At 38.3% G+C, this 27159-nt stretch overlaps 1 protein-coding gene across 1 annotated transcript in view; it reads left to right on the top strand.

Moving 5' to 3' along the window:
• Window positions 1-27159, top strand: part of FBXL13 (F-box and leucine rich repeat protein 13) — a 214514-nt gene that overhangs the window by 132736 nt on the left and 54619 nt on the right. The window contains exons 13-17 of the mRNA XM_025291068.3: window positions 10026-10124; window positions 10665-10782; window positions 10878-11040; window positions 17855-17974; window positions 18699-18825. Of these exons, the coding sequence (XP_025146853.2) occupies window positions 10026-10124; window positions 10665-10782; window positions 10878-11040; window positions 17855-17974; window positions 18699-18825 (627 nt within the window). The remainder of the gene's footprint in view (window positions 1-10025; window positions 10125-10664; window positions 10783-10877; window positions 11041-17854; window positions 17975-18698; window positions 18826-27159) is intronic.

The raw sequence follows: 27159 nt of genomic DNA, 5'->3' as shown, positions 1-27159 counted from the left end.
CTTCTGTGTATTCTTGCCACCTCTTCTTAATATCTTCTGCTTCTGTTAGGTCCCTACCATTTCTGTCCTTTATTGAGCCATTAGACTATCATTTGTAAAACAATAAAGTGCTATTTACTGTATATGATAAAGAAATTATTGCTGCATTTAAATTTTGTATTTGAGAAAAGTGTTATATGGTCTTAAGTGTCATCACTCAGGAGGGGTTGTAGTGGAAAAGCAGGCACGAATCAGAAAAGTCACAGTGCAATTTCTGTGTCTCTGGGTCAGCTCTTAGGCCTCAGTTTTCCTGTTAAAGGAATATTTTGTGTCCTTTCTGAATCACACTTCAACCCACGTTGGGAAAAAATATTGAAGAATTTATGAAAAATTTTATGAATCTTATAGGTAAGACTCATATAAATTTAAATGGTTGGCATAATTACTAGTTTGAATGCAACTTAATACAAGCTGCATTGAAATAAAAAATAAAGAAATAAAACAAAAGCCTATTGTTTAGAATCCATAGATTAATGTAATCTCTGTAGCCAAAATATTTAAAGATGTTTATTACATTAAGTAGTAAAAAATAAAACATCTGGCAACAATTTTTAGATCTTGAAGAACTGGATGACGAAATGATGAGTCTCAGGGGACTCCGATCATATTTCCCCCTCCTGAAAATAGGTTTGAAAAAATTGTAATGCTTTCTGAAAAACTAAACTTATTTCAGTTTCTGCTCTCTTCCCTATCATAGCAAATGGCTTATACACAGAATTTCATGAACTGCTCATAAATCTCTACTTTAGTTCTTTGGATCTGGGTGAAGCCGGTGGTTAGGACTGTAGCTGTAAAGCCTCCATGTAACTCAATATATCTAGACAAAGGAGCTCTGTGATCATTGTGTTTTAAGAAGAAAGTATTGTAGCTGTGATTCTCTTGATTTAAAAGAAGATAAGCCTCCATTATAGCACAGCGGAAACTGTAAGTAATTGGCCAGTGGGTGAGGAAGAGAACAACGTGGTATACTACTCCAGACAAGGATGGTAGAGTTTAAATGGCAACCCACTCCAGTATTTTTGCCTGGAGAATCCCAGGGACAGAGGAGCCTAGTGGGCTGCCGTCTATGGGGTCGCACGGAGCCGGACACGACTGAAGTGACTTAGCAGCAGCAGCCTGCTTCTGCAGATCACAGCTCTCAGTCATTGTGCAGTGAGTACATACATGCAGAGTTGGCACCCATGCTTGCCTTCCTGGTATCTGCAGGCTTCACTAATCTTGTGCTTTAGTTTTATTTTCCTTATTCACACTGAAAAATGAAAGGTTTTGTTTTTTTTTTTTTCTTTTTTTTTCATGTTTGGCTGTTCAATGTTTTTAGATAAATATGGCAATCTTTAACAAAGGACGATATTGGCCATGCTCCACCCCGCCTCCACATTAGAACTACTAATTCTAATTTACATTCTACACACAATTTACTTAACAACTATTTGGCCAATAGGTTGTTGCATCATACTTTGCTCCCAGCACGGTGTTGTAAAGGGCCTGATGGGTAAGACGGGCAGGGATATTACACATGTGCACCTGGAATTATTGTACAAGGCAGAAGGTGCACACTGCAAAGTGAGGGCTCTGGTTGTTGGTGCTCTGAGATGTAAGAGAAAGAGACAGCTCTACCCGAAGCCTCTTCCAGAGCTACCTGGGAGAAGTGCATTAGTGAACGTAGAGGCGCGAGTGGTCATGAAGAAAATATAGACTCGAAAGTACAGGCACATGCAAAGAGAGAGAGAGTGGTAGGTATAATAATTAGGCCTCTTCTCCTATCACCACAGAGGACATAATATTTGAAAGCCTATCAAGCCCTCTTAACACAGATCCTGAGAAGTGTTGCTATTGAAGCCTGTGGCACATTTGAATGCAATAAAACAGAATGTTCCATAATGTTTTGGGAGAAATCCTTCTTTTCAACAGTTCATTCCGCTTGCTAAGCCAGGCTTCTTTGAGGTTATCAAGAGGTTATAAAGGATATATGGATATGACTGAAGTCATCACATTACTCATTAGCCATTGGTTATAGTGCTGGTTAGAATGAGAGGAACAGCTGAAAATGGTACAGGAACACAACATGGGCTATGTCGACCTAAGATGGGTATTTCTGTCATCGAGGGTCTCACCCTACATATATCTCTTTTTCTGTATTGTTGAGCTAACTGATTCAGAGACAATGTTGCAAAAAAGGGCTGGAAAATGGGAGCTAGGTAAGATGTGACCCTCCCTGAGGAGGGATCTGAGCTGGGTTGTGCTGCTCAGCACTTTGGTCTTCTTTTCGTGTGGCTCACTGAGAGCTCATTTCCTTCACAGACCACTCTGTCCTGTTGTGCTGAGGCCCAGCCAGAGGCAGATGGAGAGAATTTCCCTGTGAGCACCAAGGCTTCTCTGCCCCCATTAGCAGCAGTAGCTGTCTGCTGGGACTTGAGACTGGAACACCACTGGTGTGGCCAACTTCCCCAAGTTCCCAACCAATGGGAGCTTAACCAGAAAACAGCAGCGTGGCAGGGCTCCAGTTGTTGTCCAAACTGAAGCCAAAATTACCTCAAAAGTAAACAAAAAGAGATCCGACCCCAAATTTTATAAGAATCCTATACAGAAAATGCACAGATATCAGATGTGGCAAAACCCAGTATTTTACCACAGTGAAATAATTTGTTTTTTCTCTTAGAGAGGAATCTTTAATTTTAGGCTTGTATCCTCATCACTTCAGTGAAGAGAAAGGACAACTAATCGTTGGTTGGCCTAAAAGATTCTGGCAGGAATATTTGAGTCATAAAATATTAGCCAAGCATCTTTTTGGATATTCTAAAATAAACTATGTACAGAACTAAGCATTTCATGCCAGGACAAAACTGAAAAGCTTTTCTCAGAGGTCTCCCTGCCCCTCCCCCTTCCTTTCCTGGATACAATCTTATTGGTTGATAGCACCCAGCTTTTGGCTGCATTACAAGGAACCACTCAGCTCTGGCTGATTTCTGCTATCACTTTTTCCCCCTTGTTCAGGAAATCTTGTCATGAACATGTTTCCAAGACAGCAAGAGAGAAAAAGTTTTTTACTTGTTTTGGGGAAGCCATTATTGGAGATACGAGTGTGAGGGTAATAGACTTGTTGTTATTATTTAGTTCTTAGCCACTTGGTTGCTTAGCCACTGGGGAAGCAGGGCAATACGCTAGGGCTGAGATAAGGGGAGAAATTTAGAAGTGTTGTGAAAAACAACTGCTCCCATCCCTGGATCTGGAGTTATTCACTATGGGGAGAAATGGTCTCTAGCCTTGGCTCTGCTGTTGACTGTGTGACTCAAGAACATCTGTTCATTCATCCAGCACTTACAGAGCACCCACTCTGTGTGTGGCACCGTGTCCAGCACTGGGGACACACCATGAGGAACAGATAAGGAATCTATTCTCAAATCACCCAACTTCTCTAAATACTGTTTTGTCATACTTATGGTGTGAGGGATACACTAGAATGATCTCTCAAGGTCTTTACCTCTAGTTCTTGAATCTTTATTTTTCAGTGAGCTCACAATATGCCCAGAAGAACAGTAACAGGAAAACTGGTACTCAAAACACATACCAGGTATCATGCTAATGAACCACTTTCATATACATGACTCTGTTTTCTCAAGAATCTCCTAAAATAAGTATTATTATACCCATTTTATAGATGAGACAACTAAGCATCAGACAGGTTGAACTGCCTTTTGTTATAAGTGAGAAAGAGATAGACTCAAACCCAGCTCTCTGCTGGCTCCAAGCCCAGCATTCTTTCCCTGTCCTCTGTTCTCCAGATTTATAATGTTAATTTATCTCCCCTGGACTTTTCCCTGTGAGTATTTATGGAAAACTTATTCAAGAATCCATGGCAGTACAATATGAAATACCTAATTTTTGTCTTATGGGTCTTCCATTAGTTTTTCCTCCCTCTTTACCTACTAAGCTTTTCTTATTCATCCCAAGGGTGATCTTGCCACTTCATCTAAGCCAAGTACTCCTACTGCTTTGCCTCTGCTTGTGCTTTACCTTCAACTTTGAATCATTTTCAATCTTGTCTGTAGCCAAAATCTGTACTCTTTCCCAGACTTTGTCTTACTCCTAAATTTAATTCATCTATCCCCTAATAGTTATTCAACACAGTAAGAAGTTTAAAAGAAAAAGAGTATAAAATCATCTCCTTGGGGGAAATAAAACATGCACAGATTATAGGAATGTTATATGCTAAAATAGTTATAAACCTGTAAGGGCGAGAGACGAAAGGTAGCAGGATAGGGCTGGAGTCTCTGGGACTTGAGGAATAGCTAAGGCTTGACTAGATGAAAAGAGAAAGGGGTGGAGAAAGGTTACAAAGTCAGACAAAGAGCAGACAGGTCCACTGAGTACTGGAGAAGTTGGATGCCTTTCTGGCTGGAATGACGAAGTTTGAAGAGCTCTGGAAGCTGGGATGGAACAGTTGAACTGGATGTTATTGTTGAAGAATGTTAATCAGAAGGAGTACTGGATTAAGAATTTGCACATTTGTGTTCTTGCTCTACTTACCAATCTGTAATCTGGAGAAAATCGATCAAGAGATCTGAGTCTTCATTTCCTCATCTCTTAGGGCTACCTCAGTCTATAGATGTCTCAGCTCCTTAGAACAGCCTCTCTTCTTTTACTGTTCCTGCCTCCAGACATTTTGTAGTATATCTTTTAAGTGTGAGCAGTCAGTTATGAGACCTTTCACAACATAGTATAATCACACATACTCTGTGAGAACTTTCACAGTGCTGAAAAACATGATTGGTCACAAAGTTACACAAGTTAAATAATAAAAATTAAGTTATACAGTCTAAATAATAAAATTCAGGCTATACAAGTTAAATAATACTCATACACAAGCATTAAAAATGGAATTTTTGACTGGGAGTTTGGGATTAGGAGATGCAAACTAGTATCCATAGGATGGATAAGCAACATGGTCCTGCTGTAGAGCACAAGGAGCTATATTCAATATACTGTAATAAATCATAATGGAAAAGAACAGAAAAGAATATATATATCTCAATCACTTTGCTGTACAGCAGAAATTGACCCAACATTGTTAATCAACTCTATACTTCACTAAAATATTTTTAAAAATGGAATGTTTCCCCTACCAATTTCAAACTTTAACTTTAGGACACTCAGTTCAGTTCAGTCGCTCAGTCGTGTTCGACTCTTTGTGACCCCATGGACTGCAGCACACCAGGGTTCCCTGTCCATCACCAACTCCTGGAGCTTGCTCAAACTCCTGTCCATCGAGTCAGTGGTGCCATCCAACCATCACATCCTCTGTCATCCCCTTCTCCTCCTGCCTTCAATCTTTCCCAGCATCAGGGTCTTTTCCAGTGAGTCAGTTCTTCGCATCAGGTGGCCAAAGTATTGGAGCTTCAGCATCAGTCCTTCCAATGAATATTCAGGACTGATTTCCTTTATGATTGCCTAAGTTCCTTAATTAGATATTTAGAATTAAAATTTTAAGACTTGAGACTTTGTGTTTTAACTTGAAAATATGGGGCAAAAATAAGGTCTTAGGGCTTTCTTTTTAGTTGTGTATGAGTCAAACAGTTAGTGGTGCCAGATGGGGTGGATGGTCTCAAAGATGCTGATCTGGATAAAAGTGTGGCCAGGCAAGCTTAGATGAACAGCCAGGAAAGCAGCCAAGAGCAAAAAGAGCATTAACCATGAGTCTAGGAAAAGTCAATGTTCAAATATTCAAGGAAGCTGTGATGTTAATTTTAGTGTGTCTACTTGAATGGGCCGTGGGTGCTCAGTTTTTTGGATAAATATTATTCTAGGTTTGTCCATGAGGCTGTTTCTGTATGAGATCAATATTTAGATGGTAGACTGACTAAAGCAGATTCCCTTCCTCAACGTAGGTGGGTCTCATCTAATCTGTTGAGTGTCTGAATAGAACAAAAAGGCTGAGAGGGAAAATACACTCTCTATGCCTGTCTTCAAGCTAGGACATCAGTCTTTGCCTGTCTTCAGACAATACCTTCAGCTCTCCTGGTTCTTCAGCTTACCAACTGCAGATCTTGGGACTTTTTAGCCCCTATTGTTGTTTGAGCCAGTTCCTTATAAGAACTTTATCTATCTATCTATGTATGCATTTTTTTTCTTCCTTCCTCCCTTTCCATCTATTTGTCTGTCTGTCTATCTATCTATCTACTTGTCTCCTATTGGATCTGTTTTTCTGGGGAACCTAGCATTAGGACCCACATCATAATGGGTGCTTGTGAGGATGACACAGACCAGTTATGTGAAAATATATTGGAGCTGAAGCTCTAATATTTTGGCCACCTGATGTGAAGAGCCAACTCGTTGGAAAAGACCCTGATGCTGGGAAAGATTGATCATAAAAGGAGAAAAGGGCAGCAGAGGATAAGATGTTGGATAGCATCACCGACTCAATGGACAGGAATCTGAGGAAATTCTGGGAGACAGTGAAGGACTGGGAAGCCTGGCATTCTGAAGTGCATGGAATTGCAGAGTTGGACATGTTTGAGTAACTGAATAACAATATGAAAACTGCCTTAAAAAGTGCCTGGTAAACAATAAGTGTTACTTAAATGATAGCTATTATGAGCCCTACTAGGCTCCTAGAGCTCACCACAGCCTCTCAAGGAACATTTTGGATCCTATGATCAGAAACTTTTCTTCCAGTCCATGATTGAGGAGTAGGAGTAAGAGGAATTCAACAAATGTTTTCCTGAGCTTTACCAGGAAGTCTTTGAAATCATCTAACAGGACACTTTTAGGCCAAATATCACCTAGAGGCTTGGCTTTTTAACGAGTTAAAAGGACCATGTCCTGGAGCAGAAGTCTTCAGTAGATACTCACTTTCAGCATACATTAGATTTCTTTAAGTATGTGACTGCAAGCCTACTGTGTGAGGAAGAGGATTGAATTTCCTTCTTCTTTCCTTTTATTCAATTTTTTCTGATTACAGAAGAATTATATGCTCATTAAATAAGATTTTTAAAACATAAAAGAAAATAAAAGTCATTCATGAGCTCAGCATCCAAAGACAAACAATATTTTGAAATGTTTCTAGTTTTTTGTCTATTTGTCTGTGACACATATATTTTTTAAAACAACATTGAGATCATAATATATATGGCTGCTATTCCTCTATCTCCCTGTCATATTGTGAAGATGACTTGGTACGAGAGTTCCCCCTGATATTTGTTTTTGGAAAGAGTCTTACTGTCCCATTACTGAATCAGAGCATCATCTTATGGCCCATCCATGACCATTTGTTAGGAAATGAAGTCTAAATAACAATGTTATTTTAAGATAATTCATAGGGAAATATATTTGGCTTTTGACCAGTAACTATTTTTGAACACTCTCTACCACTGTTGCTTCTGTTAATGTAGATAATGATAGCTGAAAGAAATCAACATACAAAGCTATAGTAATCAAAACGGTGTGGTACTGCCACAGGACAGACATGTAGAATTGAGAGTCCATTAATCTATACTGTTATGGCCAACTGATTTCCAACACAGGTGCCAAGACCATGCAGTTGGGGAAAGAGTATTCTCTTCAACAGCTGGTGCTGGACAACTGGATTATCCATGAAAAAATGAAGTAGGTTCCCTACCTCATACTCCATACAAAAATTAACTGAAAATGGACCAATGACCTAAATATGAACTAAAATGACAACACTTAGAAGAAAATACTGAGAATAAATCTACATGACCTTAGATTTAGCAATGGATTATTAGATATGACATCAAAAGCATAAGCAACAAAAGAAAAAGCTGAGAAAATAGACTTCATCAAAATAAAAAACTTGTGTATCAAAGGACATTATTAAAAAGTGAAAAGACAACCTAAAGAATGAACAAAATATTTCCAAGTCATATATCTAGGGGTCTAGAAAGCAGAATATACAGGAACTCTTATAACTCAACAAATGACAAATGACCAATTAAAAAATAGTCAAAGGACTTGAATAGACATTTCCCTAAAGAAGACATTCAAACGACTAATAAGCACATGAAAAAATTTCAATTTCATTAGTCATTGGGCTTCCGTGGTAGCTCAGCTGGTAAAGAATCTGCCTGCAATGTAGGAGACCCCAGTTCAATTCCTGGGTCGGGAAGATCTGCTGGAAAAGGGATAAGCTACTCACTCCAGTATTCACCTGGTAAAAAAATCTGGTAAAAAATCTGCCTGCAATGCATATGTCATTAGGGGGATGCAAATCAAAATTACAATGAGGTACTACTTCAAACTCAGGAAATTTTTTGAAAAAGGAAAATATGAAAAAATAAAAAATAAGTTTTGGCAAAGATGTGGAGAAATTAAGACCCTTGTAGATTGCTGGTGAGAATGTAAAATAGTACAGCCACTGTAGAAAGTATTTTGGTGGTTCTTTAAAAAGTTAAAAGTAGAATTACCATATGATCTGGCAATCTCACTCCTAGGTGTATACCCAAAGGAATTTAAAACTGGTATTCAAACAAATAGATGTACATGTATGTTCACAGTAGCACTATTCAAAATATCCAAAAGATCTAAAACAGATAAGTGGATAAACAAAATGTGGTATCTCCATAAAATAGAATATTATTCAGCCATAAAAAGGAATAAGGTACTGACACATATATTTTGAACTTCAAAAACATCAGGGCAAGTGAAAGAAACTGGACACAAAATGACCACATACTGCATAATTCCACTTGTAAGAAATATTTACAGTAGGTAAATCCATAGAGACAGAAAACAGATTAGTGATTGCCAGGGGCTAGGGAAGGTGTGTATGGGGAGCAACTTCTTAATACGTAAAAGGATTTTTTTTAGGGTGATAAATATGTTTTGAAACTACATAGAAGTTGTGACTATTCAAAACTATGATTACTTCAGTTCAGTTCAGTTGCTCAGTCGTCTCCGACTCTTTGCGACCCCATGAACCACAGCACGCCAGGCATCCCTGTCCATCACCAGCTCCCGGAGTCCACCCAAACCCATGTCCATTGAGTGAGTGATGCCGTCCAACCATCTCATCCTCTGTCGTCCCCTTCTCCTCCCACCCTCAATCTTTCCCAGCATCAGGGTCTTTTCAAATGAGTCAGCTCTTTGCATCAGGTGGCCAAAGTATTGGAGTTTCAGCTTCAAAATCAGTCCCTCCAATGAACACCCAGGACTGATCTCCTTTAGGATGGACTGGTTGGATCTCCCTGCAGTCCAAAGGACTCTCAAGAGTCTTCTCCAACACCACAGTTCAAAAGCATCAATTCTTCAGTGTTCAGCTTTCTTTATAGTCCAACTCTCACATCTATACATGACCACAGGAAAAACCATAGCCTTGACTAGACTGACCTTTGTTGACAAAGTGATGTCTCTGCTTTTTAATATGCTGTCTAGGTTGGTCATAACTTTCCTTCCAAGGAGTAAGTGTCTTTTAATTTCATGGCTGCAATCACCATCTTCAGTGATTTTGGAGCCCAGAAAAATAAAGTCAGCCACTGTTTCCACTGTTTCCCCATCTATTTCCCATGAAGTGATGGGACCGGATGCCATGATCTTAGTTTTCTGAATGTTGAGCTTTAAGCCAACTTTTTCACTCTCCTCTTTCACTTTCATCAAGAGGCTCTTTAGTTCTTCCTCACTTCCTGCCATAAGGGTGGTGTCATCTGTGTATCTGAGGTTATTGATATTTCTCCTTAGTTAAGAGACTTTAAGGGACTAATTTTATATGAATTTTACTTCAATACAAAATAGAATAACAAGTTAAATAGGCTTACCCTGGTGATCAGTTCACAAAACATACATATAAAAAATAAAATAAAGAAATCAAGATTAGAATATGTGTTTCCTTTTTATGTCTGCAACATGTTATGGTTTCAATTTTAAAACACAGTAAACCAATCATAACACATCTTTGGTTATTACTATCTTTGGATTTTATTAGAGGTAATGCTAATGGGTTCTCCCATCATTTTCACCAACTTTGTACAATTCAGATTTCAGTCCAAGGCTTCAGGAACATTGCAAACAGCTGCAGTGGGATAATGCATCTGACTATCAATGACATGCCAACTCTGACGGACAACTGTGTAAAAGTAGGTATTTGGAAACTACATTTTCTTCTCAGTCCCATTTGGTAGGCATATTTTCTAGTGGCTTGAATTATTGAAAAATATGAATGGGCTTTTCATTGCAGTTGATGTTTATATAATTATGAAATTTATACACACATTTGAATCTTTAAATACCCTAAGAAACTTCATTTCACATTTAGGATATTTTTATTTCAATGATATTGCAATCAAATCTTACAAAATCATATGTAAGCTTAAGCATAAACCTTAAGTCTGGTTCTACATGTTAAGCTTCTAAAGGTTCCGATTTCTTTCAGCATTCCATTGTCTCATGCATTCCTATCTTTTGTGATATCATTTAGTTGATTCCTACGCATTACTCAAATGTAAGTGTAGTAAAGTATATTGGAAAAAGTAAAAGTTCCCATTTTCTTTGACAATAGGACAACTTAATAGTTAATGTGTCCATTTTTGAAAAGACTGAGAGAAAAAATAATCTCATGACTTTGACAAATGTGTTCTATATAATCTGATTAATCTTTTATTTTTTTCCTTCTAAAGGCTTTAGTTGAAAAATGCCATCGTATTTCATCAGTAGTTTTCATTGGTGCACCACATATTTCCGATAGTACTTTCAAAGCTCTTTCTGGTTGTGACATCAAAAAGATCCGATTTGAAGGTGTGAGATATTAAAAAGTAGTTTAGCATTAATTTTTACTTTTAATCTTGTGGTGATTCAAATACAATCCTTAACTTTTTCTTTTTTTTAAACAGGAAATAAAAGGATTACTGATGCATGCTTCAAACTTATAGACAAGAGTTATCCAAACATCAGTCACATTTACATGGTAGACTGCAAGGGAATAACAGATGGTAGCCTCAAATCACTCTCACCTTTGAAGCAACTCACTGTGTTGAATCTGGCAAACTGTGTAAGGTAAACAGTCATTCAGTCAAGAAACATTGATTATCTAGAATGTTCCAAGCTTCCTCAAGATGCTCACTGGTTAGTATAGTAAACATGAAAGTCAGGGATCTAAGTAGAGGTAAGTGCGGAGTTCTGTGGTAAAACAAAGGAGGGGCACCCAACCCAGACTAGTTACATGTGGGCACGGGGAGATGATCAGGGAATGCTCAGGATATGTGGAGTCACAGGCTCTTGTAAGATTAAATGAATTCACTAGAACATTTGTGGGCTACTTATCATAGTGAAGGTTCTCACAGCTAGTTCAGTTAATAGATCTTTTTCCCAAATGGACTTTCTGACTTGCCTATGAAGAACCAATCTTACTGAAGTGTTTACTCTTGGGTACTAGTTAGATTTTTCCTCTGTGTGGATCTGCTCACAGATGGCAAGTTCTTACTGAAACCATTTTTTTCACCTGAGTTACAAATAGGCTTCTAACCTGGCATTCTCAGGTGGGCAAGGATCAAATTCTTGATAAAATGTCTTCCCCAATTGATATCTCAGCCTCTTTCCTATGTAAATTTCTTAAACTATTATGGGGCCAGAAGCTAACAAAACAGCATGTGATTACAAAGAAATTGGTTAATAGTTTGTATAACATAAGACAAGTTAGAGTAATAAGCTAAGCTAAACAAAGTCTTAATCCATGGTCCCTATTATTAAAATAGGGAGGCATCGAGGGTTGGGAGGGAAGGCAAAGACAGGATTTGAAACGGGGAAACCTGGATTAGGAAAGGAAGCCTCTAGTTAATAGCCAATAAGGAATTGAGGCCTCCTACCAAAAGACATGTAAGTGAATTTAGAAGCAGATCCTCCACACTCAGTAAATCCTGCAGATGACTAAAGCCCCAGCTGATATCTTGTAGTTGCAAGCTCATGAACAAGCTGGCATCATGATGGAAGCACAATATGGAAGCTATTATACAACAGCTAATGGACTTCCCTGGTGGCTCAGCTGGTAAAGAATCCACCTGAAGTACGGGAGACCTGGGTTCTATCCTTGGGTTGGGAAGATTCCCCTGGAGGAGGGCATGGCAACCCATTCCAATATTCTTGCCTGGAGAATCCCCATGGACAGAGGAGGCTGGTGGGCTGCAGTCCACGGGGTCGCAAAGAGTCGGACACAATTGAGCAACTAAGAACATAACAGTTAATCCTATTTGTATTAACATGAAATAAAATTGAATTGCACTCATATATTTCACTCAGGCTTCTGTAGGTTAGTTAATTTTAAAAATAAATGGAGGTTTTTATGCTTCTAGCAGTATAGTTGACAAAACACTTCAAAGGACTCCTTGCTATTAATACAAACAATTTAGATTCTTGATGAAACATACTTTCAATACATTGCTGAGCCTACAAAGAGTAAGAGAAATATGCAGTTCATGATTCATCACCATCCTCTCAATGAGCAGACTCTCTGAGATGGAGAGTGGAGGGCAAGCAAACATAAAAGGTGGAGCTGCTATTAGCATAAATGTTCAACACTGGCGTTGAGAGAATCAATTTTAGTAAGACTCAAGATAGGGAAGCAGGATGAGACTTCTGCAGTGTTTGGACCCTTCAAAAGGGACAAAACAGTCTCAAGTAGATAGTACCCAAGCCCCTGGAAGAAGTTATCTGCAAGCTTTTTTGAAGGAAAGCATCTTCTCTTTAAGCATCCAGGATTCCCATAGGTTAAGATCAAATAAATAGATGCTCACAATTAAAGACCATCAAACGTATGAAGATACGAGTCATCAAGTGTACAAACATATGCAGTATAAATTTGAGCTGAGTAATTCAGATATTAGAAGAATTAGTCATAGAATATTAAGTAACTATGTACAAAATGTTTGAATAAATAGATAATGGAACCAGAAATATGAGCAGGCAACAAAATATGATAAAAATAACTAGACTAGCCATGGAAGTAAAAGACATTGGCTCCTTGGAAGAAAATGTGACAAACCTATGACAAACCTACAGAACATATTGAAAAGCAGAGACATCACTTTGCCTACAAAGGTCCATATAATCAAAGCTATGGTTTTTCCAGTAGTAAGGTATGGATGTGAGAGTTTGACCATAAAGAAGGCTGAGTGCCAAAGAATTGATACTTTCAAACTGTGGTACTATAGAAGATTCTCAAGAGTTCCTTGGACAGCAAGGAGATCAAACCAGTCAATCCTAAAGGAAATAAACCCTGAATATTCACTGGAAGGACTAATGCTGAAGCTGAAGCTCTAATACTTTGGCTACTTGATACAAAGAGCCAACTCTTTAGAAAAGACCCTGATGCTGGGAAAGATTGAAGACAGGAGGAGAAGGTGACGACAGAAGATGAGATGGTTGGATGGCATCTCTGATTCAATGGATAAGAGTTTGAGCAAACTCCAGGAAATAGTAAAGGACAGGGAAGGTTGGTGTGCTGCAGTCCATGGGGTCACAAAGAGTCAGACATGACTTAATGACTGTACAACAACAACTTGAAAAACTAACTTTTAGAAATAAAAAAATATGATAGTTATTGAAATAAAATGGATTGCTAATCAGCAGACTAGAACTCAGTGAAGAGAGAAATACAAAGTTGGAAGATAACTGAAGATATGATAGCAGAGTGAAAAAATAAAAAGACAAATGTAATAGAGTATAACAAGATAGGGGAGGTTTAATATTAGAGTTTTAGATTAGATTTTTAAAAATTCATCTACAGAAGATACACTTAAAATGGGAAATTTGAGAATCAAAGCATATATTTTTTCAACCACATATCAATCCTTCAAAAAATGGACTGTGTATAAAGTTTTAAAGCAAGTCCTCACAACTTTTATAGTACTGGTATCAAGAAACTATATTCTCTTACTACAGTGCAATTATATTAGGAATCAGTAATAGAAAGCTACATTTTAAAAATATTTATGATTTAAAATGAAAATTCCAGAGCATCAGAATCACCTGAAGAGCTGAATAAAACTACACATGCCCAAGCTCTATCCCAGAGCTACTGAATCTGAATATCTAACGATGGAACACCAACTTACTTATTTTTTAAAAAAGCAACATGGGTGCTTTTGATGCACAGCCAGGTTTACAACTAACTACATTAACTCATCAACTTGGCCATTATGTGAAATAATCCTTTCTATTGATATTTATGCTTCCTGGATTATCATATAAATTTATATATACATACATATAAACACAGATGCACGTCAGTATGTGTGTGTGTGTGTGTGTGTGTGTGTGTATAAATGTGTGTTTTCAGGCTATTTTTTCTCTTTCAATCATTTATCTGTCTTCTATCTAATCTTGCACAGTATTTTATCTGTAAAAATGGGGAAAATAAAGAGTATATACTCAGGATTGTTGTGAGGATAAAATAAATCAATTCATATAATATGTTTAGAATAGTGTCTGACACTTAATAAACACTCAGTAAGTGTTATCTATTATCATTATACCTTAATAAATTCTTTACCATCTGAGCTACCAGGGAAGACCATGAAATCAGAAGACGATTGCTTCTTGCCAGGAAAGCGATGACAAACCTAGACTGTGTTGAAAAGCAGAGACATTACTGTGCTGACAAAGGTCCATGTCATCAAGGCTATGGTCTTCCCAGTGGTCACATTTGGTTGAGAGAGCTGGACCGTAAAGAAGGCAGAATGCCAAAGAATTGATGCCTTTGAACTGTGGTGCTGGGAAGACTCCTGAAAGTCCCTTGAACAGCAAGGAGAGCAAACCAGTCAATCTTAAGGGAGAACAACCCTGAATATTCACTGGAAGGACTGACGCCAAAGCTGAAGCTCCAGTATTGTGGTCATCTGATGTGAACAGATGACTCATTGGAAAAGTCCCTGATGCTGGGAAAGGCTGAGGGCAGAAAGAGAAGAGGGCATCAGAGGATGAGACGGCTGGATGGCATCACCGATCCAATGAACATGAACTTGGGCACTCTGAGAGATGGTGAGGGACGGGGAAGTCTGGCATGCTGCAGTCCATGGGATTGCAAAGCGTCAGACAGGACTGGGCGACTGAACAACAACAAAATATATTCTAATATCTAACAGACTGAAACTCTCTTCATGAGTTGTCTTCTTTTAAATTATTAGATATTTTGCCAGTTTATTCTTCCTAATGAATGTTGGAATACTTTTGTCACATTTCAGAAAAAAATCCTATTGAGATAGTAATTGAAATTATGTTAAATACATAAATTTTGGAAGGATATATAGTTTTATAATATTTACTTGAGTTTCTCTTTCTTTGTCCAAGAATTATTTACTAAAAATGTATTCAGATATCTAAGTAGTTTAATTATAATTTTGTAACTAACATTTAGTTTTATAACATCATGGTAGAAAAATGTGACCTCTGTCTTTTGGAGTCTTTATTTAGGGGTAAGGCTGATGGGAAAGTTGATGGTTAAGTTGTTTATCATGTTGAATATACTTTAATAGTCCATGGAATTTAAATTACATTAATTTTTATGACCTATTTTTGTTTGTCAAAAGCCAAGTCTAATACAAAATTGTACCATAATTATGTTCTTTTTGAATTCCTAATTATTTTTCTTTCAGTTTGTACTTATGCTATATTATGTTTGCATAAAGGGGCTTCCCTGCTAGTTTAGATGGTTAAGAATCTGCCTGTAATGCAGGAGACCTGGGTTCGATCCATGGGTCCAGAAGATCCCCTAAAGAAGGGAATGGCTACCCACTCCAGTATTCTTGCCTGGAGAATTCCATGGACAGAGGAGCCTGGCAGGCTTCAGCCCATGTTTTGCAAAGTCAGACATGACCGAGCGACTAACACTATATGTTGCATAAAAAGTCATGACTTGGATTTTTGTCTTCATAGTAGTATTTTTAAGAATTATTTGGTTAAAATGTAATTTTTTAAAAGATTGTAGGATGACTTAGTTTTTTATGATTAGGCTTATGAATATACTTAATATTCAGAAATTTGTAATCCATATTCAAAGGCAACCAAAATTTAGAGTTAAGATTTGACTTACCATATGACCATTTACCAATTGACCATATGACCATTTACCAAATGACCATAAACATGATTTTGCCTGTGTGTGTGTGCTTAGTCGCTCAGTCGTGTCCGACTCTTTGTGACCCTATGGACTGTAGCCCGCCCAGCTCCTCTGTCCATGGGGATTCTCCAGGCAAGAATACTGGAGTGGATTGCCAAGCCCTCCTCCAGGGGATCTTCCTGACCCAGGAATCAAACCAGGGTCTCCTGCATTGCAGGAGGATTCTTTACCAGCTGAGCTACCCAGGAAGCCCGGAATTGACTATAAATGTTCCGAAGCAAATAAATTGATTTAAAATGTTAAAAAAATATATATCAAATTACCAGAAAAAAAAATCAGACTGGCCTTGGATTTTTACTCTGTAACAGAAAATATATTTATAATTGATATTTTATTAATACTGTTTATACTGTTATATTTATATGTTTGGTATTTCTCTTGCAGAGAAGAAATCCAAGGCCAACCTGATTTTTAAAAAATTTATTTTATTGAAGTATAGTTGATTTACAATGTTGTGTTAATTTCAATGGATAGTAAGATTTCTTTTAACACATAACATATATTCATAAGTTGCTAGATCACACACATATTTTAAATTGCCACATTATTACACCATTTCATTGTACATAATTTCATGGCAGGGAAGAATATGATCTCCAAATTCCACATCCATCCATATTCTCTTCATTGAGGGTTAATCCTAATCAATATAAAACTACCCTGTTAGTCTTGTTTAATATTTTTACTAGCATAGAATTTTAACTGAATTGCCTTCCCTGTGTTAATTTTATTTAATTTGCTTCGAAGGCGATGGCAACCCACTCCAATATTCTTGCCTGGAAAATCCCATGGATGGAGAGCCTAGTAGGCAGTAGTCCATGGGGTGACTAAGACTTGGGCACGACTGAACGACTTCACTTTCACTTTTCACTTTCCTGCATTGGAGAAGGAAATGGCAACCCACTCCAGTGTTCTTGCCTGGAGGATCCCAGGGACGGGGGAGCCTGGTGGGCTGCCGTCTATGGGGTCGCACAGAGTCGGACACGACTGAAGTGACTTAGCAGCAGCAGCTGCAGCAATGCTACTTCACAATTTTATTCTTGTTGTCATTTTATTAAAAGTGTGTTTCTTGTTGACTATAATTTAGAGAATCGTTATAAAGCAGGACTTATGGGGGGGGTGTGGCACTGACACACAGGTGTCTCTGATTAAGGACAGTGTGGGAAGACTGAGGTCAAGGTCTTCCTACAGCATCAGGTTTTGTCTGCTTCAGAAAGGATCTATACGTAACTTGCTGGGTTTTTTTCTAGTCCAGCTAAACTGACTTGTGCTTAGTGGAAATTCCTCCAAGATTTTGATAGTAGTTTGATTGTAAGTATTGGTTCTCCCTATCCTAAGTTTTGGTCTTTTTCTTTTGCAGGAGATTGCAACAGGCACTATTTAACATGATCAGATTTTAACTTCAGGGAAGAAACTTTGCAGGCCATCTGTTTTATTAATAGTCATGCCACCTAATTAAATGAACAAATGAACAGGAATAGCATTTTTATTAATACATCTATTACTATCATTTATATATTTTCTATTAAAGTAAAAGCTATATAACCAAATTTGGTTTACAAATGTGGACAAAATACCAGATATAGATATTACCTTGCCATTCTGGAATGTACTGGATGTAGTAGCTCTTATTTTAATAGTACTGTACATATTTATACATAAAATCACATGTAGAGCTTTCCTTATTCTTTCCTACAGAATTGGCGATACGGGACTAAAGCAATTTCTTGATGGTCCTGCAAGCACAAAGATAAGAGAATTAAACTTAAGTAACTGTATCCACCTGGGTGATGCCTCCATTGCAAAACTATCAGAACGGTACGATAACACAATAATATTACATATATTATTAGTAGCTGTATATCTGTTGATATGAGAGATCAGAGATGGACTTTTGAAGCCATTTGGACAATATCAGGGATGCCTAGAAGCTGGTCCAATATTCAGTTAAACCAAGTAAGATATTGGAGTCATAGATTAATATTTTCTATCTCTGTTTATTACTCATTTCACCTTGGAGAAAGTTTGAGATGGAATCACTCAAGAAGTTATAAATAGCTATAGCTGGGTGACTTATCTGTCTTTTTCAAGGACATTGTCTCTATGGAAACCTTTACTCCAGTGTATCCCAAGGGATATTCTAGTGGGTGAATTTATTCTTGATCCTCTTTACTTGTCAAAGGTCTTGTGTACTCTACAGGGTGAAGTCCAATTCTTGTAGTAAATTCGTAAGGAAAAGGAGAGATTTAATTTTGTCCTTTTAGTGGTTATTCATCTTGGTATTTATATATATGAGTTTTTTTGCATGCATGCAATATTTTTTTCTTATCAGAAATTGCAATATGAAATGAAATCACAGAAAAAATATTTCACTCAGCTGTGTATTGTCCACTTTTAAGCTTACTGTTAACATTATGATGAGAAAAATAAAATCCTTGTTTCAATAGCATTTGCTTTCCCCAGATGGTTTTTATGCAAAGAAATTGCTATTTGACAGGGTGATGAAAAGTTTAAGGTAATTTTTCATGCTACTTTCTTTCAGGTGCTATAATTTAAACTACTTGAATTTACGAAATTGTGAACATCTGACTGACCTAGGAGTTGAATTTATTGCAAACATCTTTTCGTTGGTATCAGTTGATCTCTCTGGAACACACATCTCTAATGAGGTAAAAAAAAAAAAAAAGACTTCTATTGTTTTCTGTAACACAATCATTTCTATTTTGTAAACAATGGAGAGAACAACAATTATTTGTTTCTTAAATTATTGGATTATAAAGGGTAAGTTTGGGAAATTTTTTTCTGGAATAGTGATGGTTGAGGTTATTTGTAAATCAATGGTTTTGTTTCTACTTCAAAAAATGGCAAAATACAATATTTGCAGGAAAGTCCTGACAGATCAGACTGTTAGATCTAAAATTTGTTTCAACTATGGACATTTGCTCATTGTGAAGATATATTTTAGATGGCTTAAATATATTTCCCTTGTGGATTACACATTCCAAAAGACTACCTTTGTGCTTTTAGATCCAAGTCTCTAGTTCAAAACTGAAATCTAAAAATGGCCTCCTCAATAAAAAATAAAAGTTTTTAAAAAATGAAAACAAGAGGGGGAATAAAAATGGCCTCTTCAAATCTATAAAAGGATATATTTTAAGAAACTAATTTCCTGCAAGCTGCTGTACCTACTCATTAGAGCTGAAACACAGGTCACACCCATCCTACCATTCCAGCACTGCTCCATTCAAAATGAAGATAAATCCAGAGATTTGTCATGTTTCTGAAAGACTTTAATGGACTGCAGTTAGATAATAAATATGCAGGCTTCTCTTGAAATCAGAGCATTAGGAGGGACAGAAGAAGATAACAGAGGTGAGGATCTCTCCCCCATCTGCTTGCTAAATCCCTAGTCATCCCTCAGTCTCATCAGATACCACTGTCTCTGAGGCCTTCTCTGAGAAGTCCTACCATACAGACAAATACAGCAACTTCTCTGTGTACCTCTGCACCTCAGTGTATCCTTTACCATGACCTCTTTCTCACCACATTACTGATACCTGTGTTATATGTCCATCTTTCCCCACACATTCAGTAGGCTCTTTTAAATAAAGAACTGTGTCTTTTATTGGTACAGTTCTTTCTCTTCTTTACCTAAGAGTGAATTTAGATTTGGCCTCCATTCTGCTAGCTGGTCTCTTCTCCTCTTACTTGGAATGTTGTTGTTGGTGCTGGTTTAGTTGCTAAGTTGTGTCTGAATCTTGCGACCCCATGGACTGTAGCCTGCCAGGCTCCTCTGTCCATGGGATTCTCCAGGCAAGAATACTGGAGTGGTTTGTCATTTCCTTCTCCAGGGGATCTTCCCAACCCAGGAACTAAACCTACGTCTCTGGCATTGCAGGCAGCTTCTTTACCAACTAAGGAGTGTTGGAGTGTTGTCTAAATGTAGAATGAGATGGGGAGGTTGGGATAGTTACATGTAGTCAACTCATTACGGTGAAATCAAGCCTGGTCTTCTCAATGCTGTCTTTTGACAGCCCATCTGGTCTTTGGTTTCCTTCCAGGAAAATCCCAGATCTATATTCCCTGTCCCAGCTCCAAGGTCCCCTCAAGTTTTGGGGCTCCTTTGTCATATGTGCCTTGCTCTGGGCCCCTCTGGGTCATCCTGAGGTGTGGGGACTCTGTGAGGCCTTCTTAGGTCCACAGTCTGAGACATCCCCTACAGACATTTCCTACTTTTACATCTGGGTGTATTTGTTCTCAGACCCATGCCTCACCCTTCTTACTCTCCTACAGAGTGGCTGACTTATGTCAGTTAGATTCCAGCTGGGTTTGGTACTTGTAAAGTATCTATGAACAACAGGAGGGTCGGAAGCAGAGAGAGGCCAGGGGTTTTGCCCACCTTTCCCTGCATTATTATTATCAGCTGCATTTCTTTTGTGATCTACTCCCTTTGGTCAGGATTGTTGTGGTTCCAGTTTTCCACATGACCTTGGACTTTGGGCTGTCAGAAACACTATGTCTTTCCATTGTCTTTCCAGCATAGGCGTGGTACTGGTTTCCTGCTACTGCTAATATCTAGATTTTGTCCTTATTCCATTAGGCTCCTAAGGTGTCTAATACCTATTAGTCAGTTTTCTTTCACGATTATATTTCCTCAGTTTCAAACAAGAGTTGTTTTTATTTTCCTCATTAGCTTTTAGCTGGTACAATGATGAGCAGAGGGAAACTCTGATCCCTTGTTGCTTTTCACAAGCAAACGAGGGAAAGATAGAATGAGTTCTCATGTACTCTTATATTCCCAACCTATCAGGAGATAGAGCCCAGGGAGGTCTGGAAGTGGGCCCTGTACCCCTGCATCTCATCCTTTTGCTTCCATCTGGCTCTCCCTTCCCCTCTTCTTCTTCCAAGCTCTCCTCCTTCCTGCTCTGCTCTCTCCCTTCCCCTCCCCTTTCCCTTCTCTTCTCCTCTCCCCTCTTCTCTTCTTTGCTCCCTGTCTTTTCTCTTGGCATAGTTTCTTTATCTAATCTGGGGGTGGAAGACATGTTCCAACTGATTATATGGTTTTTAAAAACGTCATGCTACAAGTCTTTCAGGGTTTAGAATTTTAAGTCCAGGATGTTTTCCTACTGTGCTGTTCTGTAAAAACCCTTCCCTGACACATACAAGCAGAAGGCCCAGCTGTTGTCTGAAGGATCACAGGGTAATGAGAAGGATCAAAGCACATTATAAATTACATCAAAATATAATTCCACCACAGCACTCCTTACAACCTGAAGTATCTGGTAAACAATTGTTGAATTCACGAAAGGAGGTTTAGATGCTCGATCCTAGTTTTTAGCATTTGTGAAAAACTCAGTTTTTCTTTTCAAAGATCATATATTAAAATTTTTATCAACTGAGAATAAGTATAAAATTTAGGGATATAACCTCAAGTCCCATTCACTGTTTTATTTTCTTGTAAAAAAAAATTAAACAATCTGAAAGAATACTTGTGGAGAAGAAAGTTAGTTGTTTTCTGCTAAAATATGGAAAAATTAGTCTTCTGAAGGCTATTGTTTTCTTCCTTCCAGTCAGTGAAATTCTGACCTAAGAGGCAAATGACTGACAACACAAGTACAACAGCTCCGGAAGCTAACCTCAAACAGCCAGACTAAAATGAGTCAGCCCAGATGTCAAACTGGGCAGCTAACACCAGCCTGGACTGTAGGTCTGATGAAGTGCAAATATGACTACAGATTTTACACTTAGGATTTAAACTCTGGAATGTTACAGATATTACCAGAGGTCAAATGTGACCATTTATACCTTTGGGAAAAAATAGATTATGTTTTCTAATAATTACATTCACTCACGATTCTTTTCAATAGTGAGTTTTCAGTTTGAATCATACTATATATTTAGTTAACAAATATTTATTCTGACTAGTGTTCTAACAAATATTTATTGTGCTTAGTGCTAAGGGTATTGGAATCAGGAAAACAGACCCAGCCCCTCCTCCTAGCCCTTATATTCTAGTGGAAGACAGGTGTGGAACAATGGTCATTAAACGAGATGGGTGCGGGAGACAAACAGAAGGGAAACTTAACCTAAATCAAAGTCAGAGAAGACCTTCTTTTACAAGAGAAGGAGAAAGGGGTATGTGGTAAGTCACAGAAACAGCTTGCACAAAGATAAAGAGGTTGAAATTATGGTGGCATTAAAGACATCTGCACATTTGGATATAGCTTGATTGTGAGGAGAGTGGTGAGAGGTGATGTTTGACAGGTAGGCAGGGGCCAGGTCATGAGGGGCCCAGAAACCACAGTGAGGAATTTGTTCTCTGCCTTGTTGGCAATAGAAGGACATTCAGTATTGTCAATTAGGCCATAACGTATTAAAACTGAAATTTTGAAAAGATCACTCTATCTGCTGGATAGACATGGGAATAATGCACTAGGGCTTCTCTAGTGGCCCAGGCAGTAAAGAATCCACCTGTAAAGCCAGAGATCTGGGTTCGATCCCTGGGTCAGGAAGATCCTCTGGAGAAGGAAATGGCAACCCACTCCAGTATTCTTGCTTGGAGAATCCCATGAACAGAGAAGCTTGGCAGGGTACAGTCCAGGGGGTCACAAAGAGTCAGACATGCCTGAGTGACTAAGCATAAATGGTCAGTGACTGATTATAAAGCAGTAATCCAGGTGAAAAATTATGAGGGTCAGTATCAGGGCTAGAACCAGGGAGATGGTAGTAAGGCTGACACAGCAGATTTGAGAGACATTTGGAGAAAGAATCAATGGAAACTAGAGACAGAATGAATATGGAGGTAAGGAAGAGAAGGAGAAAATCAAGGACAATGCCAGATTTTTGGCTTGAGTGGCTGTATAAATGGTGGTATCCCTTACTGAGCTGTGTCCTTTCCACAGTGGGAGGAGAAGGATTGCTACAGGTTGGGGAAATAGGCATGTTTAGTTTGAGTCACCTGCAAGACAGCTATACAGAGATGTAGAAGAGCTCTAGAAATAAGCAGGGAAATCAGTGAAATTTACTACTCGAAGGTAGAAGAGCTCTTTAAGGTTGCATGGGTAATGGGCTTTTATGTTTGGAAAATCATGGATGCTCATGAGGAAGTTAATCAGCAAAGAAAAAAACTATAGATATTTAGAAATCAAGCAATATATTTAACTGAGGGAACTAATTTAAATGGGGACAGCAAGGAAGAGAACAGTTACTTCAAACTTTATACATTCCTTTTAATAATTTTATTGTCTTTAGCCATTCCTTTTTGGAAAAATAGTGACTAATCTATTACATCATCCAAGAATAAAAGTTGTTTAGGAAGTTATCTAATAAGCATATTTTACAGAAAGAGGAAGGATATCAATTTTCATCTTCCAATATAAAGAGAATAGGGTTTGTAAGTGAAGGAAATAGCTTACTAATATGATGATATTTTATGGTATCTTTAAAAATCTTTAATTTTCTATAGCTTTTTCTTAATGTCTAATTCAGCAGGATGTTATTCATTCCTTATTACCCCAAAGGATTGTTTGAATATAAGGTTATATTTCCACATACATGGGAACATGTTTTCTGCTAGTTAGGAGAATTATCATTTACTGAAGACCACAGGATCCTGATCAGTTAGGACAGTTAAATCTGTTGCTTAGGTTGTCTTAGTCACCACCCATACTTGTTTAAAGGAAAAATGAGTCAGAGCTATGTTCCAGACATATGCTTAGACAGTGGTTTAAGAAGACTCTTTCATTTGCCTGATTTTCAAAATTTTTCACCATCAGCACTAGAAAAATGTTCACCCTAAGTGTCCATTGTGTAGGCCATCTCCCGGCGTCCCCTCACGAGAATGTAACACCCATGAGGCTGAGACTTAATTTTGTTCACTGCTGTTTCCCCAGAATCCTGAGGGTAGTAGATGCTTGATAAATATTCACTGAATTAAGGAACAAATGCTGAGCTCTACAATACCAAATATGAGTAATATTTGTTCCCTGCAGCCCGATTTGGAAGAGTAAGTGTGACTTATTTAAATATGGTATGGAAGATGGAGTGATAGAGGATGCAGAGAAAGGGATCTATTAACTCAGCCAGTCTAACGCAAAAGCATGCCTATGCTTGCTTACTCAGGGAACTTTATGCAGCTTAGTACTGCTAGAATATGCGGTGAAAAGGAGATGTTACCAATGGAATGTCACGCTATGCCAAGGAGTCTAGACTTGAATCAATGATGAAGTAGCACCTAGAAGGGGAGTCACAGTCATGGTCAGTCTCCCATTTTAGATTATCTGGGTTATTCTATTTGCTTGGGCTCCAAAACCATTGCGGATGGTGACTGCAGCCATGAAATTAAAAGACACTTGCTCCTTGGAAGAAAAGCTTTGACAAACATAGTGAAAGTGAAAGTGAAAGTGAAGTTGCTCAGTCGTGTCTGACTCTTTGCAACCCCATGGACTGTAGCCTGCCAGGCTCCTCTGTCCATGGGATTCTCCAGGCAAGAATACTGGAGTTGGTTGCCATTTCCTTCTCCAGGGGATCTTCCCACCCAGGGATCGAACCCGGGTCTCCCACATTGCAGGCAGACGCTTTACTCTCTGAGCCATGAGGGAATCCCATACACAGCATATTAAAAAGCAGAAACATCACTTTGTTGGCAAAGGTCCAGTCAGTTGTATAGTTTTTCCAGTAGTCATGTATGGATGTGAGAGCTGTACCATAAAGAAGAATTAATGCTGAAGAATGAATGCTTTTGAACTGTGGTGCTGGAGAAGACTCTTGACAGTCCCTTGGACTGCAAGGAGATCAAACCAATAAATACTAAAGGAAATCAACCCTGAATATTCATTGGAAGAACTGATGCTAAAGCTGAAGCTCCAATACTTTGGCCATAAAGAAAGACATGTTTCTTTTGGTGTTAGTTCTAGAAGGTCTTGTAGGTCATCATATAACAGACGATAGGATGGTTGGATGGCATTACTGATTCAATGGACATGAATTTGAGCAAACTCTGGGAGACAGTGAAGGACAGGGAAGCCTGGCATACTGCAGTCCATGGGGTCACAAAGAGTCAGATACAACTTAGCAACTGAACAACAACCAATTCTCTGGGGGATAGATTGGAGGGGAAAGTAGTGGGAGTTATTTCAGTAGTTAAAGAAAGAGATGCATTTTTTAACTAGGTCAGAGTAGTAGTGTGGAAAGAGCACTGTCAAGACTACTTAGGAGGTAAAACTGAAAGAATTTGGTGACTGACTAGATGGGGAAGATAAGGGCCTAGAGGTCAAGAGGATAAGAATGATTCCAAATCTGACTTTGGGTGGATGGAGGCCCTAACTCAAAGAAAGTTAAGTAATGCAGGAAAAGTAACAGGTGTTGAGGGAAAGGCTCAGAAATAAAGAGAAATAGCTCCAGAAAGAATGAAGAGGCTGAGCCAGAGAGAAAACAACACCCAGTTGTGGATGTGACTAGTGATGGAAGTAAAGCCTGATGCTGTAAAGAACAATATTGCATATAAACCTGGAATGTTAGGTCCATGTATCAAGATAAATTAGAAGTGGTCAAACAGGAGATGGCAAGAGTGAACATTGACATTTTAGGAATCAGTGAACTAAAATGGACTGGAATGGGTGAATTTAATTCAGATGACCATTATATCTACTACAATGGGAAAGAAACCCTTAGAAGAAATGGAATAGCCCTCATAGTCAACAGGAGTCTGAAATGCAGTACTTGGGTGCAGTCTCAAAAACAACAGAATGATTTCTGTTTGTTTCCAAGGCAAACCATATAACATCACAGTAATCCAAGTCTATGCCCCAACCACTATTGCTGAAGAAGGTGAAGTTGAACAGTTCTATGATGACCTACAAGACCGTCTAGAACTAAAACCAAAAGAAACATGTCCTTTTCATCATAGGGGACTGGAATGCAAAAGTAGGAAGTCGAGATACCTGGGGTAACAGGCAAGTTTGACCTTGGTGAACAAAATGAAGCAAGGCAAAGGCTAACAGAGTTTTGCCAAGAGAACACACTGGTCATAGCAAACACCCTCTTCCAACAACACAAAAGACGACTCTACACATAGCCATTATCGATGGTCAATACCAAAATCAGATTGATTATATTCTTTGCAGCCAAAGAAGGAGAAGCTCTATACAGTCAGCAAAAACAAGACCAGGAGCTGACTGTGGCTCAGATCATGAACTCCTCATTGCCAAATTCAGACTTAAATTGAAGAAAGTAGGGAAAACCACTACACCATTCAGGTATGACCTAAATCAAATCCCTTACGATTATACAGTGGAAGTGACAAATAGATTCAAGGGATTAGATCTGATAGACAGAGTGCCTGATGAACTATGGATGAAGGTTCGTAACATTGTACAGAGACGGTGATCAAAACTATCCCCAAGAAAAAGAAATACAAAAAGGCAAAATGGTTGTCTAAGGAGGCCTTACAAACAGCTATGAAAAGAAGAGAAGCAAAAGGCAAAGGAGAAAAGGAAAGATATAAGTATCTGAATGCAGAGTTCCAAAGAATAGCAAGGAGAAGAAAGCCTTCCTAAGTGAACAATGCAATGAAGTAGAGGAAAACAACAGAATGGGAAAGACTAGAGATCTCTTCAAGAAAATTAGAGATACCAAGGAAACATTTCATGCAAAGATGAGCACAATAAAGGATAGAAACAATAAAGGCACAATAAAGGATAGGTATGGACCTAACAGAAGAAGAAGATACTAAGAATAGGTGACAATAATACACAGAAGAACTGTACAAAAAAGATCTTAAAAACCCAGATAATCCTGATGGTGTGATCACTCACCTAGAGCCAGACATCCTGGAGTGCAAAGTCAAGTGGGTCTCAGGAAGCATCACTACGAACAAGGCTAGTGGAGGTGATGGAATTCCATCTGAACTATTTCAAACCCTAAAAGATGATGGTGTGAAAGTGCTGCACTCAATATGCCAGCAAATTCAGAAAACTTAGCAGTGACCACAGGACTGGAAAAGG

This window comes from Bubalus bubalis, chromosome 8, assembly GCF_019923935.1.
Source record: "Bubalus bubalis isolate 160015118507 breed Murrah chromosome 8, NDDB_SH_1, whole genome shotgun sequence".
Classification (NCBI taxonomy): domain Eukaryota; kingdom Metazoa; phylum Chordata; class Mammalia; order Artiodactyla; family Bovidae; genus Bubalus; species Bubalus bubalis.
The sequence above is the reverse complement of the archived record's forward strand: the minus strand, read 5'-3'. Positions and strand labels throughout refer to the sequence as shown.